The sequence below is a fragment of the Dipodomys ordii genome, unplaced genomic scaffold, assembly GCF_000151885.1.
Source record: "Dipodomys ordii isolate 6190 unplaced genomic scaffold, Dord_2.0 Scaffold38, whole genome shotgun sequence".
In the NCBI taxonomy this organism is placed as follows: Eukaryota; Metazoa; Chordata; class Mammalia; order Rodentia; family Heteromyidae; genus Dipodomys; species Dipodomys ordii.
In genome coordinates this window covers 10,495,656-10,509,394 of record NW_012267254.1, presented here as the reverse complement: position 1 = coordinate 10,509,394, position 13,739 = coordinate 10,495,656, and the positions used below count along the sequence as shown (strand labels likewise).

General features: G+C 40.9%; 1 protein-coding gene across 2 annotated transcripts in view; it reads right to left on the bottom strand.

Moving 5' to 3' along the window:
- Positions 1-13,739, bottom strand: part of Tenm1 (teneurin transmembrane protein 1) — a 621,649-nt gene that overhangs the window by 22,357 nt on the left and 585,553 nt on the right. For both annotated transcript variants that reach the window (XM_013018086.1, XM_013018087.1), the window contains 2 exons: positions 5,132-5,304; positions 3,880-4,115 (listed from right to left, as the gene is read on the bottom strand). In XM_013018086.1, coding sequence (XP_012873540.1) covers positions 3,880-4,115; positions 5,132-5,304 — 409 coding nt within the window. The remainder of the gene's footprint in view (positions 1-3,879; positions 4,116-5,131; positions 5,305-13,739) is intronic.

Below are 13,739 nucleotides of genomic sequence, written 5' to 3'. Positions count from 1 at the left end.
TTTGAAAAAAAAGCATCAACAAGTGAAACAGTCACTGTGTGCATTTTGTCTCCTCCATGTTTTTCCTGCTGGGAGGCCAGCCAGTTGCCCTGCACCACCCACACTTGCCAGTACATTAGAGTTCATTATTTGTCTCTTTTTGTCAGCATTGAAATGAGGAGTCAGGCCCTGCCAAGGTGGCTCTACTGAGTGGGGCAATGATTTATAGATTAATTATTTTAAGGAGCAAGGCAGCACAGCATGATGCATTGGAAAGAGTGCTGTACTAGGCAAAGACCTGCATTTTAGATCTGGCTCTGATCTTTTAACAGTTGTTTGAATCTGGGCAAATCATTTAACCTCTCTGGGCCTTGGTGTCCTGATCTGTAAATTGGGAATAACAGCAATTGATAGTTGTGGCAAACAAATAAAATCTGGGCTTTGAAGCATTTCTGGACTCTCTGTCACTAATTACATGTGAAGGACTGCTATGGTTAGGTTTCTAGGACACATACACTACCATCACCTAGCCCATAAAGGGGTCCATCCTTCAATTCTCAGGGAGAACTCTAGAAATCACAAAGAGGGAAAGACATTGAACTTGTTTCACTAATAGTCTGCTCTATCACTCTGTCCATATCTACCTCAGAATGAAGAATGGGTCAAGTTAGTATTAGTATTAACTAAACCCTTAATCCTCGACATTAAAGTGCTCCTGGATGTTTTTGTGACCATTAGCTTTGCCACATTAAAAACAATTAGAGATCTAACCTGTAAATTTATAGTTTATAATTTCTTTCCATCACCTATGTATATGAAGGGGAGATCATAAGGTAGGTTATCCTAGACATGGGAAAAATTCCTGCTATGGATGGGCTATAATCGAAAATCCTTAAATTCCACAGTGTCTGATTTGGTTCCTAATGGTTCTTTGATGCTGTAAGGTAACAAAATTATGAAAGGATCCTTTATTTAATGCACTTTTTTCCTAGTGTTGAACCCACAAGTTTGGTAAGCCATTTATAAATGATCCTCATTATACAGGTTCTTCTGTATCTATCTGCACTATCTTCCCATTATACAGGTTAAAAAACTAAGACAGATGCCACCTTGTGGAATCCTAGCCAAGAGTCTGAAATGGGGATTGTGAGATTGAGGCCAGCTTGGATTATATACTGGAAATTTGTCAACAGCAAATAGCAGTTTTTTTGTACCAATTCTGGGACTTGAGCTCAGGGCCTGGGCACTCTCCTTGAGCTTTTTATTTCTCAAGGCTAGCTCTCTACCATTTAATTCACAGCTCCACTTACAGCTGGTTTTTGGTGCTTAATTGGAGATAGGAGTCTCACAATCTTTCCTGCCTGGGCTAGCTTTGAACCATGATCCTCAGACCTCAGCCTTCTCAATAGCTAGGATTATAGGCATGAGCCATTGGTACCTGGCTCAAAAAAAAAAAAACAACAACAAAAAACCCACTTCCTAAGCCATATATAAAACTGGGTAGGAATGTCAGGTCATCTAACGTTCCCCTCCAATGTTCTACCTAGGAACTATTACTTCTCAAAGAAATTGGATGTAAACTCAGACTTCTAATACATACGCAGAAGTTGGACTATTTGGATTGGTTTGACTTCCTGATTCAGAGTCTCAACAGTTCAATGTCCTGTGAGAGGTTTATCAATAGAATTAAAATATCCAAATTGACTGTACCTAGAAAACTTCAGTGGCTGTTATGAGAGAATACCCACTGAATTCTGAGCCTGTGTGTCACCAATAGCTGGTTGAAAAGTATGCCCAATTGGACATCATTTATTTTGTTCATACCAAACTATCCGAATGTTTTGTCTGCCTGTTTCTGGAATTAGATGGCTTTTTAATTGCTTAATTTTCTTTTCTTTCCTTTTTATTTTTGGAATTAGGAGTTAAACTCGAAGCTTTGAAACTCTCTATGTAGGCATTCCACCATCTGAGCAATGCTCTAACTTTTCTTTTTTTGAGCTGGTCCTGGGGCTTGAACTCAGGGCCTGGGCAATGTTCCTGAGTTTTTGTGCTCGAGGCATAACTCCACTTCTGGCTGTTTTGGTGGTTAATTAGAGATAAGAGTATCACAGATTTTCCTGTATGGGCTGGCTTTGAACCAATATAACCCTCTTATCTCAGTTTCTTGAATAAATAGGATTATAGGCCTGAGCCACAGGTGCTCCGTGCATTTTTGCTTTTATTTTTCAGATACAGGATTTTTGTTTTTTGCTTGGGCCACCCGTACACTGCAATTTTCCTACAACTGCCTGCTACTTGCTTGTTCTTTGTTGTTTCATTAACATTTTCGTTGGTCTGGTCCGACTTAAAGGGTCATTTCTCTAATCTGTTTCCTGCAGAGCTGTGGTTACAAATGTGCGCCACCATACCCAACCCAAAAGTTTCATTTCTACACCTGTAAGGTTATGAAGTTTTTACTATGCATGACAAAAATGCAAGCATTCTCAGTATCCTAGGCATGCTGCAGATACTCAGAGCAGGTTTGGCCTCAAGAACAAGTGTTTCCTTGGACTGGCACTTGCTCTAGGGCTGATACTGAACATTACTCTATGTGGAAAGTTGGTCACATCATTTTACTATTGGTTCCTCTTCCAGAAGGGACAGGTGGATAGGTTTATTTTTGTGCTGCAGAAAAGTGGTTTGGACAGAGATATCTGATAAACAGTAGTGAACTGTACTTGGTAAAAACTTGAATATTGTCATCTCCAGAGCATGTTCAGGCAACTGCAGCTCTTAGTCGCAGGCCCTATGGTTTCAAGGTTACTTCCTGGAGCTTGAGCACTGGCCTCGCAGGCTTTAAGGGCCCATGGTCCCAATGGAGCAGCTGTGGTGTGCTCCACAGCATCTAGAGGTGGTGTTCCTACTGATGGCCAAGCAATATGTTCGTCCCCAAAGCAGCTTCAGGCACCAAGGAAGAACCTAATTTGGTTCTGTCCATCAGCAACAAGAGGATAGTGGGCTGCATTTGTGAAGAAGACAACTGTACTGGCATCTGGTTCCGGCTGCGATGCCTAAGTAGTGGAAGCCACTACAAGCTGGTGCCCCACCAGATGGGCCATTGAACCCCATACTAATGTTCTCAGAATGCTCTGTAAAGTTTCTTCTTCCCAATAAAGACTAGCCATTCCATTGGCTCCTCCCATAGGTGATTAGTCATTTGTTTTTTGGGGTAGGCACACACAACTTTTATATTGTAAATTGCTATCTTTCAATACTAGCTTGTCATCAACTTAAAGTAAGCACTGCAGTCTTTACACTAATAATAAAAATAGATCGGATACTAAAACCCCCAAACTTGAATATTTTCAAATTTTTCATTTTCACCAGGTACTGATCTCTCTAGACTCCAGCTCAATCTTAGTGCTAATTCGTCACCTCTCTGGCTCATAAGTAGTATTCCTTGCCATGTGAACTCATATTCAGCAAGTCCCCATGTCCTACCTTGCCTTTATCCAAATGTTGCCTTCTGTCTCCTGTGTTGTGTGTGCTTGCCTAATGTCTTCAAGAACTAATCCCAAATAGAAACCTAGGTTAACCTGGAAGAACAGGGCCTGCTGGCATCGGTACTAGATGGCTTCCTGACTAAACATACTTCTCCATCCAGACTTCCTTGGTGCTTGAAATTGCTACTGTTAGAGCACTTTAGCTGGCTAATGACAAAGAAAGCTCCTATTAGAATGCTCATTTAGGGATACTGAACCATTATCAGCCATTAGCATCCTCTCTTGAATTAGTATAATCATATAAGCTAGTCAGTCACCTAGAAACGCTTTGGAGAAATGGGACTTTCAGATCCGTCAGGCTCTGCATTTTCTAGAGAAGCTCATAAAGTTTTGTATCTGGGATAAGCTCATTCCTTACCCTCAGTCTTCTTTCAAAAGCTGAAATGTTGCCTTTGTTTTGTTCTTTTCTTTGCCGCCACTCAATGAGGTTTGCATTGTGCTCTCCAGGCAATGAGATGTTGCATTTGCCCAAGGTGGGGTTGACTGCCCCAGCCAGGATGTGGGGCTCTGAGCTGAGGCTGATCTCCATCCCGCTAGCAAAGGTGACACGTAGTGAACCATCTGGACTCACCCGATAGGTGCTTTGAGTATTTTCTGTATAGAAAAAACCACAGGAAAAAAGGAAGAAGAAAGGGTAGGAGAGGCAGGAAAAGACAAGTTGAGTTATAGGAAGTGAATTTGGAAAGGGATAAGCAAGTGAGGCACTGTGGGCATAACCGCTTTCTGGACTAGACTACTTCATGGGAGGGCAGATATCCTCTACATCCATTTGGGTCTTGTTAATTTCACAGCTGGGGCATCTTGTTTCCTGGATGAAAGACTACTGGATAACACTTTAGGCTGTTTTTTGTTTTTGTTTTTAAAGTATTCCCTCACAAACTCCCTCTCTGAGTTGCTGGGTTGACCCCCCCCCTTAGTTTAATAAGCTGGGAGCTAGGATGAGAAGAATATGAAGCTCAATCCAGCATCCTTCTTACCTGGGGACTTCCATCACAAATTAGTACAGCTCACAAAATCCTAACTTTGATGAAAATGGCAACTGGCCTCACAGCCTTACAGGAAAAGGTCTTAATGACTGGGTAGAGAGAAAGTAATTTCTCTTTGTCCAATTCCCTCCAGCTCCCAAGAAATTCCTTCCAAATTGTACCTTATTTTTCCCCCATTTAAAACCTTTTTCTTTGCTTTGTACAGAATGAGCTTTTAATCCTCTTATTTCTCTTCTGTGCTTTCTTGGTATGAATTCTGGTATGTCCTGTTTATTGGTCCATGTCGGCACTGATCTAGCATGCTAAGTTCAAAAGGATGCTATTACTTTCATATAGCCTAGTTTGGCCTTAAAGAGCCTTACAAATGGGTGGGTATTGGAAAATGACTTGATAGAAGAGAAGACTTGGCAGGAATTTAACCTCATTACTCCCACAGAGATGTGACCTAAAGTGGAGATGTGAACTAATAAAAGATGGGAATGTGCTTTTGTTTCAGCTGGAAAATAAGAAGAATGTAGCTTCAGAATCAAAGGGGAATTCTGTTTATTAATGGTATGCACAGGTTAGAAGATGGCTGAGAAGATACATGCTGTTCTGAACAAGTGAAGATGCTAACGTTCTTACCTTGTTTTAGGATATATATTGTACTAGTTGCTGTCACATTGGTTGACATGAGGACATTTTCACGGTTGGAAGTATCTAGCTCCACTTTTGTCAGCTTCTCCAAGTCACTATGGAAGCTACTGACCTCTCCGGTAGGAAATGTTGCATTGGTCAGGTGTCCCTCTGGGTCATATCTGAGGAATATAACCAATCCAAACTCTGAAGCTTCTTGTCAGTGATAACAGGTCTTTGCAACCTAAAACTCACTTGACAGCTAATAGAGTTTAACTCTGAGTGATAACAAGTAGTATTAACCTTGTTCAATAAGAAGAGAAAGGTTAGAGGCATGATTAATCAAATGAAGGTATTTTTTGCAGTTTCTGAATTCTTGATGATTTCCTTGAGCTGTGATGTTTTATAGAGAAATAATCTAGTAATGAATCACTGGTGTGGAAATCTGATTTATGAATCATGTCCTGCTGTGTGCAATGATGTTGCAGGGAAGCCTCTGTTTGCAGTTCGGGTGGATCCCATTTACATGTGATGCATTAAAATTACCAGCAGAGGGGGATGTTGTAAAAGGAAAAGGAGGCACCAAAGGTCTTCAAAGCCTGAGCAGGCCAATAAACTGACTTTGCATTGTGATGGGAAAATTATAATTTGCTGCTGTTTAAGTTGCCAAATTTGAAATGAATGAATCACTTTTCCAACAAAATGAACAAGTACTGAGGATAATGGAAACATGTTCATTAAAACATTCTGAAACCCCTTGATCTTGTCACTAAAATTCTTTTTATCTTTTTTGAGTACATATAGTATATAATATTTTGCCATTTTCTTATATGAGTAAGAGAGAAAAAAATAATAGGCATAACCCATATCTAGAAATGTAGTCTAGTGAGTCAAAAAAATAAAAAAGAACAGAATTTTTGGCAATCTCACTGTCCTACAAATGGAAACTGCTTCCCTGAAGGCTTTTGATGCGGAGTTGTTCTTTTATTGCCAATAGAACCATGAAAAATAAACACTTCATTAAAAGTAAAGACATACAGTTGGAAACCCATTACTGTTTTCTTTTCAAGTTGCAAATTGCAAAATATTTAAGCACTTTTATTTGCTTTAAAATGTTAAACAATTATATTCATTTTACCCAAAGTGAACAGGATACAGCTCAGACACAATGGTAGAGTCTAGTTTGACTATGCCCTCTCCCAACAATGGATGCAAAATGCCCTAGCGATTCATTGTTAATCCAGTAGGCTTTAATGAACTCAATATGAGCAGTTGCTGAAATTGTAAAACCTATACCAACCTTTGGTAGGCTGGGGAAAGAGGGATAGGAAAATAGGCCAGGTTTTATAGGCTTTAACTGAACTTCAGACTATGCACAATGCTGCTTCATTTGGGTTTGTGTGTATAAGCTTGTGTCTGGGTGCAGACAAAAAACTATCAGTTAAAATGCTCATGCCTGCAAATAAAAATAAGTAAATTGCTCATTTGACACCACAGATACATTCAGGTAGTTGTTTAGTCGGGTGTCCTTTTTGTTTAAATGGACTTCAGTCAAAATGGTTATTGTGTTGCTACCATGCAGCTGAGGACTCATTATCAAAGAATGGCCACAGGGTGCTATTGTGCCTGGGGTTAATGACAAAATCTTTCCTCTGACCACCTTGTTTGCCTATGGCCTGCTCTGAGGCTCTGCAGCTGCAGCTGCATTTGCAAGAAGCAAACCCCTGCAAGAAAGAAGGGCTTCCGTGTCATCTGACCTGCCTAGTGTTCTTTCAGGGAAAAGAAAATGTCTGCCTTTCTTCTCCCCACGTATCAGTCTCATTTTCCCTATAGAGAGGAGTTTTCAATCAGTGTATAGGAGGAAGTTGGTGAGAGACTTCATCACAGAGGAAGCCTGTGATTCCAGCTTCCTGGATTCTGGCCTCGGCACCAGCAACTTTGCCTCATTGCTTTCCTTCTCCTGATGTGATTGACCTCTTGGTTGATACCGCTCTTTGTCATTTCCTCCAAGAAATCTACCCTCCAACACTTGGAATGCAGGTTTCCAATTGGCTTTCCAGATGAGGGGGCATTTTTCTTCTTTCCTCTTTTATTTTATATGTGGTGCTGGGGATTAAACTGAGAAAAGGTGCTGTTCCCCTGGGCTACACCTTCAGACCTCCCTTTGTTTGAAAGCAACATTTCATATAAAGGGGACTTCGGTGGTTGCATCCAGTGATCAGAGCAACGTGACAAGAGTAGATACCAATTGAGCCATCCATGCTCAGAGGTGCAAGGGTAAAAAGACTCAACAAACGTTAGCAAAGCCATCTGGGTAAATCTGTTTTCCTAACCTAGTTACCTAGCTCCTTTTAAGCTACGTCATACGCGTTCTTCTTCTGTGATATGATTTAAGGCTTTTTCTGTGATATGATTAATGCTCAAGAGCACAGGTACATTCCTACATATTCTGTTCATATCCCTGCTCTCCAACTTGACAATGGAACACTCGGAAAGGAAAGCTAGTGTCCTAGATAAAAAACTATAGCTATCCAGCTAGAAGTAGCTGGGTGAGCTGTTCCCTGGTCCTTTCCTGGCAAAGGGAACAGGGCTTTGAGGAATGAGGTATCATTTCCTACAGGCTTATCCAGTTGCCTCCTTTTCTTTTCCACAATGGGATAGGCATCCTTATTTCAAACTCCTGTTCATTTGAATGCCACAAACATACCATCTCACAATGCACTCCTTTATTCGAATTCTGCTGGTCCTAGTCCAAGCAGTCACATCAGATAGTGTCTGCAGTGTGGCATCTCTCAGGTGCTCAATCATTTCTATAGCTTGGCTTCCAAACATACCAGGCCCACCTGTCTTCTGTGGGGTCATTTCCAAAGCAAGGCTGACAGGCAAATGTCCACATCAGTGGATGAGTCCCACAACTTTGGAAAGATGGCTCAAAGTGGATAAGAAAGAAGGGGAGCTGCTTTTGATTTCCTATGGCTTGCTGGATTCTCCCCCGACTCCATCACAGGGGAATACATGTTTCCAGACTGAATGTCAAAGAAATGAGTTTAATCAAAATCTCTCACGTTATGTGTTTCCCTTTGGTGTCTGCATCCTTTGGTGCAGAGAGTACAAGCCAATACGGTTCAACTGATCCCCCTCAGGCTACAACATGGAAGCAGTTCCCCCCTTTCCCCCACCCCCCGGGTAGCTCAAAGCAATCACCTAACCAGACACAGAGTCTGGCCAAGGAACTGTGCCACGAGGGAATGACTATTTTCATCCCAGTCATCACAAGTGGCTTTGGTAAGAGGAGATTTGATATCAAGTTGTCCCTTCCTGCACAGATTTTACAGAGATCCACTGTAAGGGTACCCACCAGTAAAGTACAGGGCACACTGTTTTTGTTTTGCCAGTCCTGGGGCTTGAGCTCTGTCCCTGAGCCTCTCTGTGCTCAAGGCTAGTGCTCTACCACTTGAGCCACAACGCCACTTCTGGCCTTTTCTGTGTATGTAGTACTGAAGAATAGAACCCAGGGTTTCATGCATGCTAGGCAAGCAGTCTATCACTGAGCTACATCCCCAGCCCACACTTATCTTTTGATTGAGTACTGTGATATGTCATGGGCATTAGCACATGTATGCATGTGTGTTTCTGTGTAATATGTATGTCCTGCTGGAGCAAAGAAGCCATTTGTAAAGGAAATTCAGAACTTATTCTTATCAGGAACATATAGTTTCATTGGGGAAATTATATTTATATATTACTAAAATATATTTGGTCTGATTTTTTTATGAATAATGGCCTAATCTTTCCCCCAGAGGACCATTTATACCAGAACTATACCACCTCTGCTTTCAAGAAAATATTCAATACAATAGGAAATAGCATTATTTTTTGAAGGGAACAGGAAGGAGTCAGAGCTTGTTTACCCTTTCATCTCAGCAAACTGATGAACCTAATAAGCATTCTTTAGGAAATACTGAATTTCTCTTTTCTCATCAAGAATTTCAGGCTTGCTATGATTCAGTTCCAAGTCCATATGCCCTTCTATCTCAATTTGTCCTTCATTCAGCAAGCTCAAAGGAGTTGTGTACAGATTAGGTGCTGGGGATGCAATGTAGGATGTAATTCAGTCTAGTGGAGGAAAGAAGACATACAGAAAACAAAACCCAATGCCAGATTATTTCCATCAATTTATATAAAGAAAGAGCTGTAGAGGCTCAGAAGAGGCAAAGGTCATTTTCAGCGGGGGGGGGGGCTAGCAGAAGAGGAAGCACAAGAGTGACAGCAGGTAGAGCAGGAAGTGTCTGAATCCTGGAGGGCAGGTACAGATTGGAGGTGGAGGAGGACATTGGTGTGTGTGTGTGTGTGTGTGTGTGTATGTGTGTGTGTGTGTGTGTGTGTGTGTACAGAATAGCACTGCTTGAGTATAGGAGGGTACTGAGAGGAAAGGCTGGAGAGGCATGCTGGGACCAGGCTCTGGAGGTAAGCTTAGAAAGCTTTTCAGATTGAGGAGAGGATGAACTGAGCAGTGACTTGGTGTTGGAAAATCACAGATGAGCAGATCTGGAGGCAGAAACAACAATTAGGAGTCTGAAGCCTCAGCGTAAATAACACAAGATGGTGGACTCCTGTCCTTATTGCTAATCATTGGGACATTTCCTCACTAGAGAGTAAACTCATACATTTTCCAGGCTGGGCAGTGTCTTATTCATTTTTCGATTTTCAGAATACAAAACACTCTGGAAAGAGGACATTTCCAGTGCATATATTTGTCGAATTAGTGTAAGTAGCGTGCTGCCAAAGGAAATGGAAGGTACATGTGAGAGTCAATGGGGTTATAGGGCAAACAGAATCACCGTGGTGGATGTTGGGAGGGAACACTCAGCTTACTGAGATGTCCTGTGCACTGCATCTAAAAGCAGGCATTGAAAAGTTTTCTTTGCTCTACCTTTATTTCCGTTTTCTTGGGCATCACCACAGTTCTGTTTGCCTCAGTCTTGAGCCTTATTAAGGACACAAACACAATCACAAACATTACAGGAAGGAAGTTGACTGTCTGTCTCTTGAAATGTGAATGAATGGTCCACATTTCTCTCCTCTTGTTTACCTGAAATGATTCACCTGCCAGTAGGCAGCAAAGTGGACCCTGTCTTCTTCCATCCTCTTCTACTTTGGGATTTGTAGAGGCCTCCTTGGAAACATTGCACACATTTGAATGGACACATTGTTGCAGAAACATTTCTTTATGGGGATCACACCTTGTTTGCATGGAAAATATCTCACCCAGGGACATGGCTTATTCACTTTTCCCCTCCTTTCTGTTATTACCAGGGAAAAGGGGAATGTCTCCATTAGCCAAATAAAACAGCATTTGTGGAAGGAGAAATGCACTAATAAAGTCCACAAAGTGAGAATGCAGAACACCAAGGGTGAAGAGATTATACAAGGTCTGGGAATGTGGTTTAGTGGTAGTGTGTTTGCCTAGCTTACATGAAGCCCTGGGTTGGATTCCTCAGTACCACATAAAAAGAAAAGGGCAGAAGTGGCACTGTGGCTCAAGTGGTAGAGTGCTAGGCTCAAGCAAAAGAGGCTCAAGGACAATGCCCAGGCCCTGAGTTCAAGCCTCAGAACTGGCCAAAGACAAAGAGATTATACAAATGCAATCTCCCTGAAGTGGAACCACTTTTCACAAAGGACATGAGGAACTGTTGATTCAGCCTGCACTGGCAGCAGTGATGCAGCTGATGCTCTGGCCTTAGTTGGGGAATATTTTCCATTTAGTTACAGCAGAAACCTGTTTTTTTAATCCTAGTGAGACTTGAACTCAGGAAATCCTGATTACTAGACAAACACTCTACCACTTGACACATGCCCCTAGTCCTTTTGCTTTTAGTATGTTTTATAGATAGGATCTTGTACTAAATTACCAGGATCATTCTTTGAACATGATAGTCCTTCCCTATGGTTTGTGTAGGATTACAGACATGTAATACCTACCCAGTTCAATAGCTGAGATTATGACTGATTACAAGTACTAGGAAAGCAAACAAAGGGATCATGGGTACTTGTAGCTTTGTTGGGGAATAAAGCCTGCTTGCCTACTGTGTGAGTTGTGGGGCATTTCACTTAGATCTCAGCTATATTATTGTTCCAGTATTCTTGCCTTGCCAGTCACCCCTTTGTTAAATCAAGTCAAATGGAATTGGGTGACTCATTTAGCCATTTAAATAACATCATATTACACAATAAAAGCCCTCAAAATACCAATGCACAAGAGGCATTTTAAACTCCATTTTTATGATGTACTGTTCGGGGTCATTTGTGACATTTCTCTTCTTGATAACTGCTGATAATCAAGTGCAATGGATTCATGTCTCCACCCCCTCTCCACAGCAGTTCGCCATCGGGTCAAACTGCTAATGCTTCTTTTTCTCTTTCTGTCACTGTCATCTCAGCATGAAATTTCTCTCACCACCTTGGCAAACAATTTATCCTCTCTGGCTACAGAAAGAAGCTTCCTACTCACCTCAGATACCTATATATCTATATCTCTATTTATATATGTGTATGATATTTTTAGGAAGGCCTAATCATTGTCTAGCAAATTTTGCCATACTCTGACAGACAAAAAGGAGGTTCACTGTTGCATTTCCCAACTTCAGAAGGATAAGGAGAATCTCTGAGGTGTTCAAAACTAAAGTATTGACCAGTCTAAGTGACAGAAGAAGAACAGTGTAAAAGTGTAAAAGTCAGGATGTTAGAGTTGTGACAGGGACTTCTATTCATCACAGCAATAGATTGCTTCAGAAGGAAGAGGGACTTTCTCTTCTAAATGGATGCTATTTGGAATGTGAAGGGACAAGTTACTTCCCAATTCTGGGCCTCCATTTGCTTATTTATAAAATGATTTCTATTACTGCTTTGTGATCATAAAACTATGATTCCAATCATGTGGGTGCCTGATTTCTTACCATCTCTTTGTGGCTTAAGATTGGGTCTGTAGCAGTGGGATCAGATGATACCTTTTTTAGTCAATGCTGGCCATGTCCTGATAACAAGCCTGGATGCTACTCACTCTGAGAATCCTCTTTAGTACACGGTGTTTGTATCCTTATGCTGCCAGCCAGAAAGCAGGCACACAAACTGATTTCTTAAAAATATCCTCTTCTCTATCTCTAGTGTCAATTTTTATCTTTGTATTGAATCATTTTCATTAGCAAACAAATATAATACATTGAAAAATTCCTTGTGTTTACTCCATTTCCCCTCCAGCCCCAATCTCTCTTCTCTTTATAGCAAAGCTCTTCAAAGTAATTCTTTACTGATTGGCTCCAATCTCTAGCTGCTAGTCAGTTTCTTCTTCTTCTTCTTATTGAGATATAATTAACATATTATGAATTTATCATTTAAAGGGTATAATCTGGTGACTTGCAGAATATTCATAATATTGTGAAACCATTATCACCACTTCTAGGACATTTCCAACACCCTAAAAATAAAACCCTTTGTCACAACCCTCCATGATAGCATACTTCCTGTAAAACAGCCTTTTCTAGAAAGTAGAAACCTCAATATGGAGTTATTTAGGCCCAAACTTTGGAATTGTCTTTGACTTTTTTCTTTTTGTAAATCCCACATCTAATCTGTCAGTAAATCCTCATAGCGTCTAAACCTTCAGAATTTCAATACGTCCTATTGCTCCCACTCTCTGGCACAAATCACTATGTTTTTTCTGGATTATTGCAATAATATCTCCACATGCCTCCACTGCATTCCATATAGTTACCATACAGTTCATTTTCAATTTAAAATTATTTTTGAAAACTGTAGGTCAGCCTGCACCTGTGCTAAACACCTGTAATCTTAGCTACCCAGGAGGCTGAGATCTGAGAATCTCAGTTCAAAGCCAACTGGGGCAGAAAAGTCCATGAGACTCTTATAATCAATTAACCATTAGAAAACCAGAAGTGGAGTTGTGGCTGAAAGTGGGAGGGCACTGGTCTTGAGCGGAAAAAGCTCAGGGACAGCACCCATGCCCTGAGTTCAAGTCCCACAACCGACAAACAACCACAACAACAAAAGCAAAACTATGTCAGATTGAGTTATGTCTTGAAAGGCTGATATTGATTAAGATGCATTGTAATCATAAACAGATACATTGAATAGAAACCCTTTTGTACAACTAAAAGATAATAATAAAAACAAGTTACCAATGGCTCTTAGAGTAACAGGGAAAGTCTTTATAGTGGTCTACAAATTCCTACATAAAGCAGCACTAGCCACTTAGGTGATTGCATTTCCCTACTACTTTCAATCATTCCATTCCAGACACAAATGGCTACTTTACTATTCCTTGACATGACAGACTTGTTTCTGCTACAGGGCCTTTGAACTTGGTGTTCCTTTGACTGGAATACTTTCCACCTACTCCATGCCAGCTATTCATCTAGCTAACTCTCTAAATTTTAATAGGCCTTGCTCAAATGTCACCTTCTTTCTGAGTCTGCTCTACTCAACAAATTTGAAATAAAAATCTCTTCTGTCCCTCCCACCTTCTCTCCCTCCCATCTTTCCTTCCTTCCTTCCTTCCTTCCTTCCTTCCTTCCTTCCTTCCTTCCTTCCTTCCTTCCTT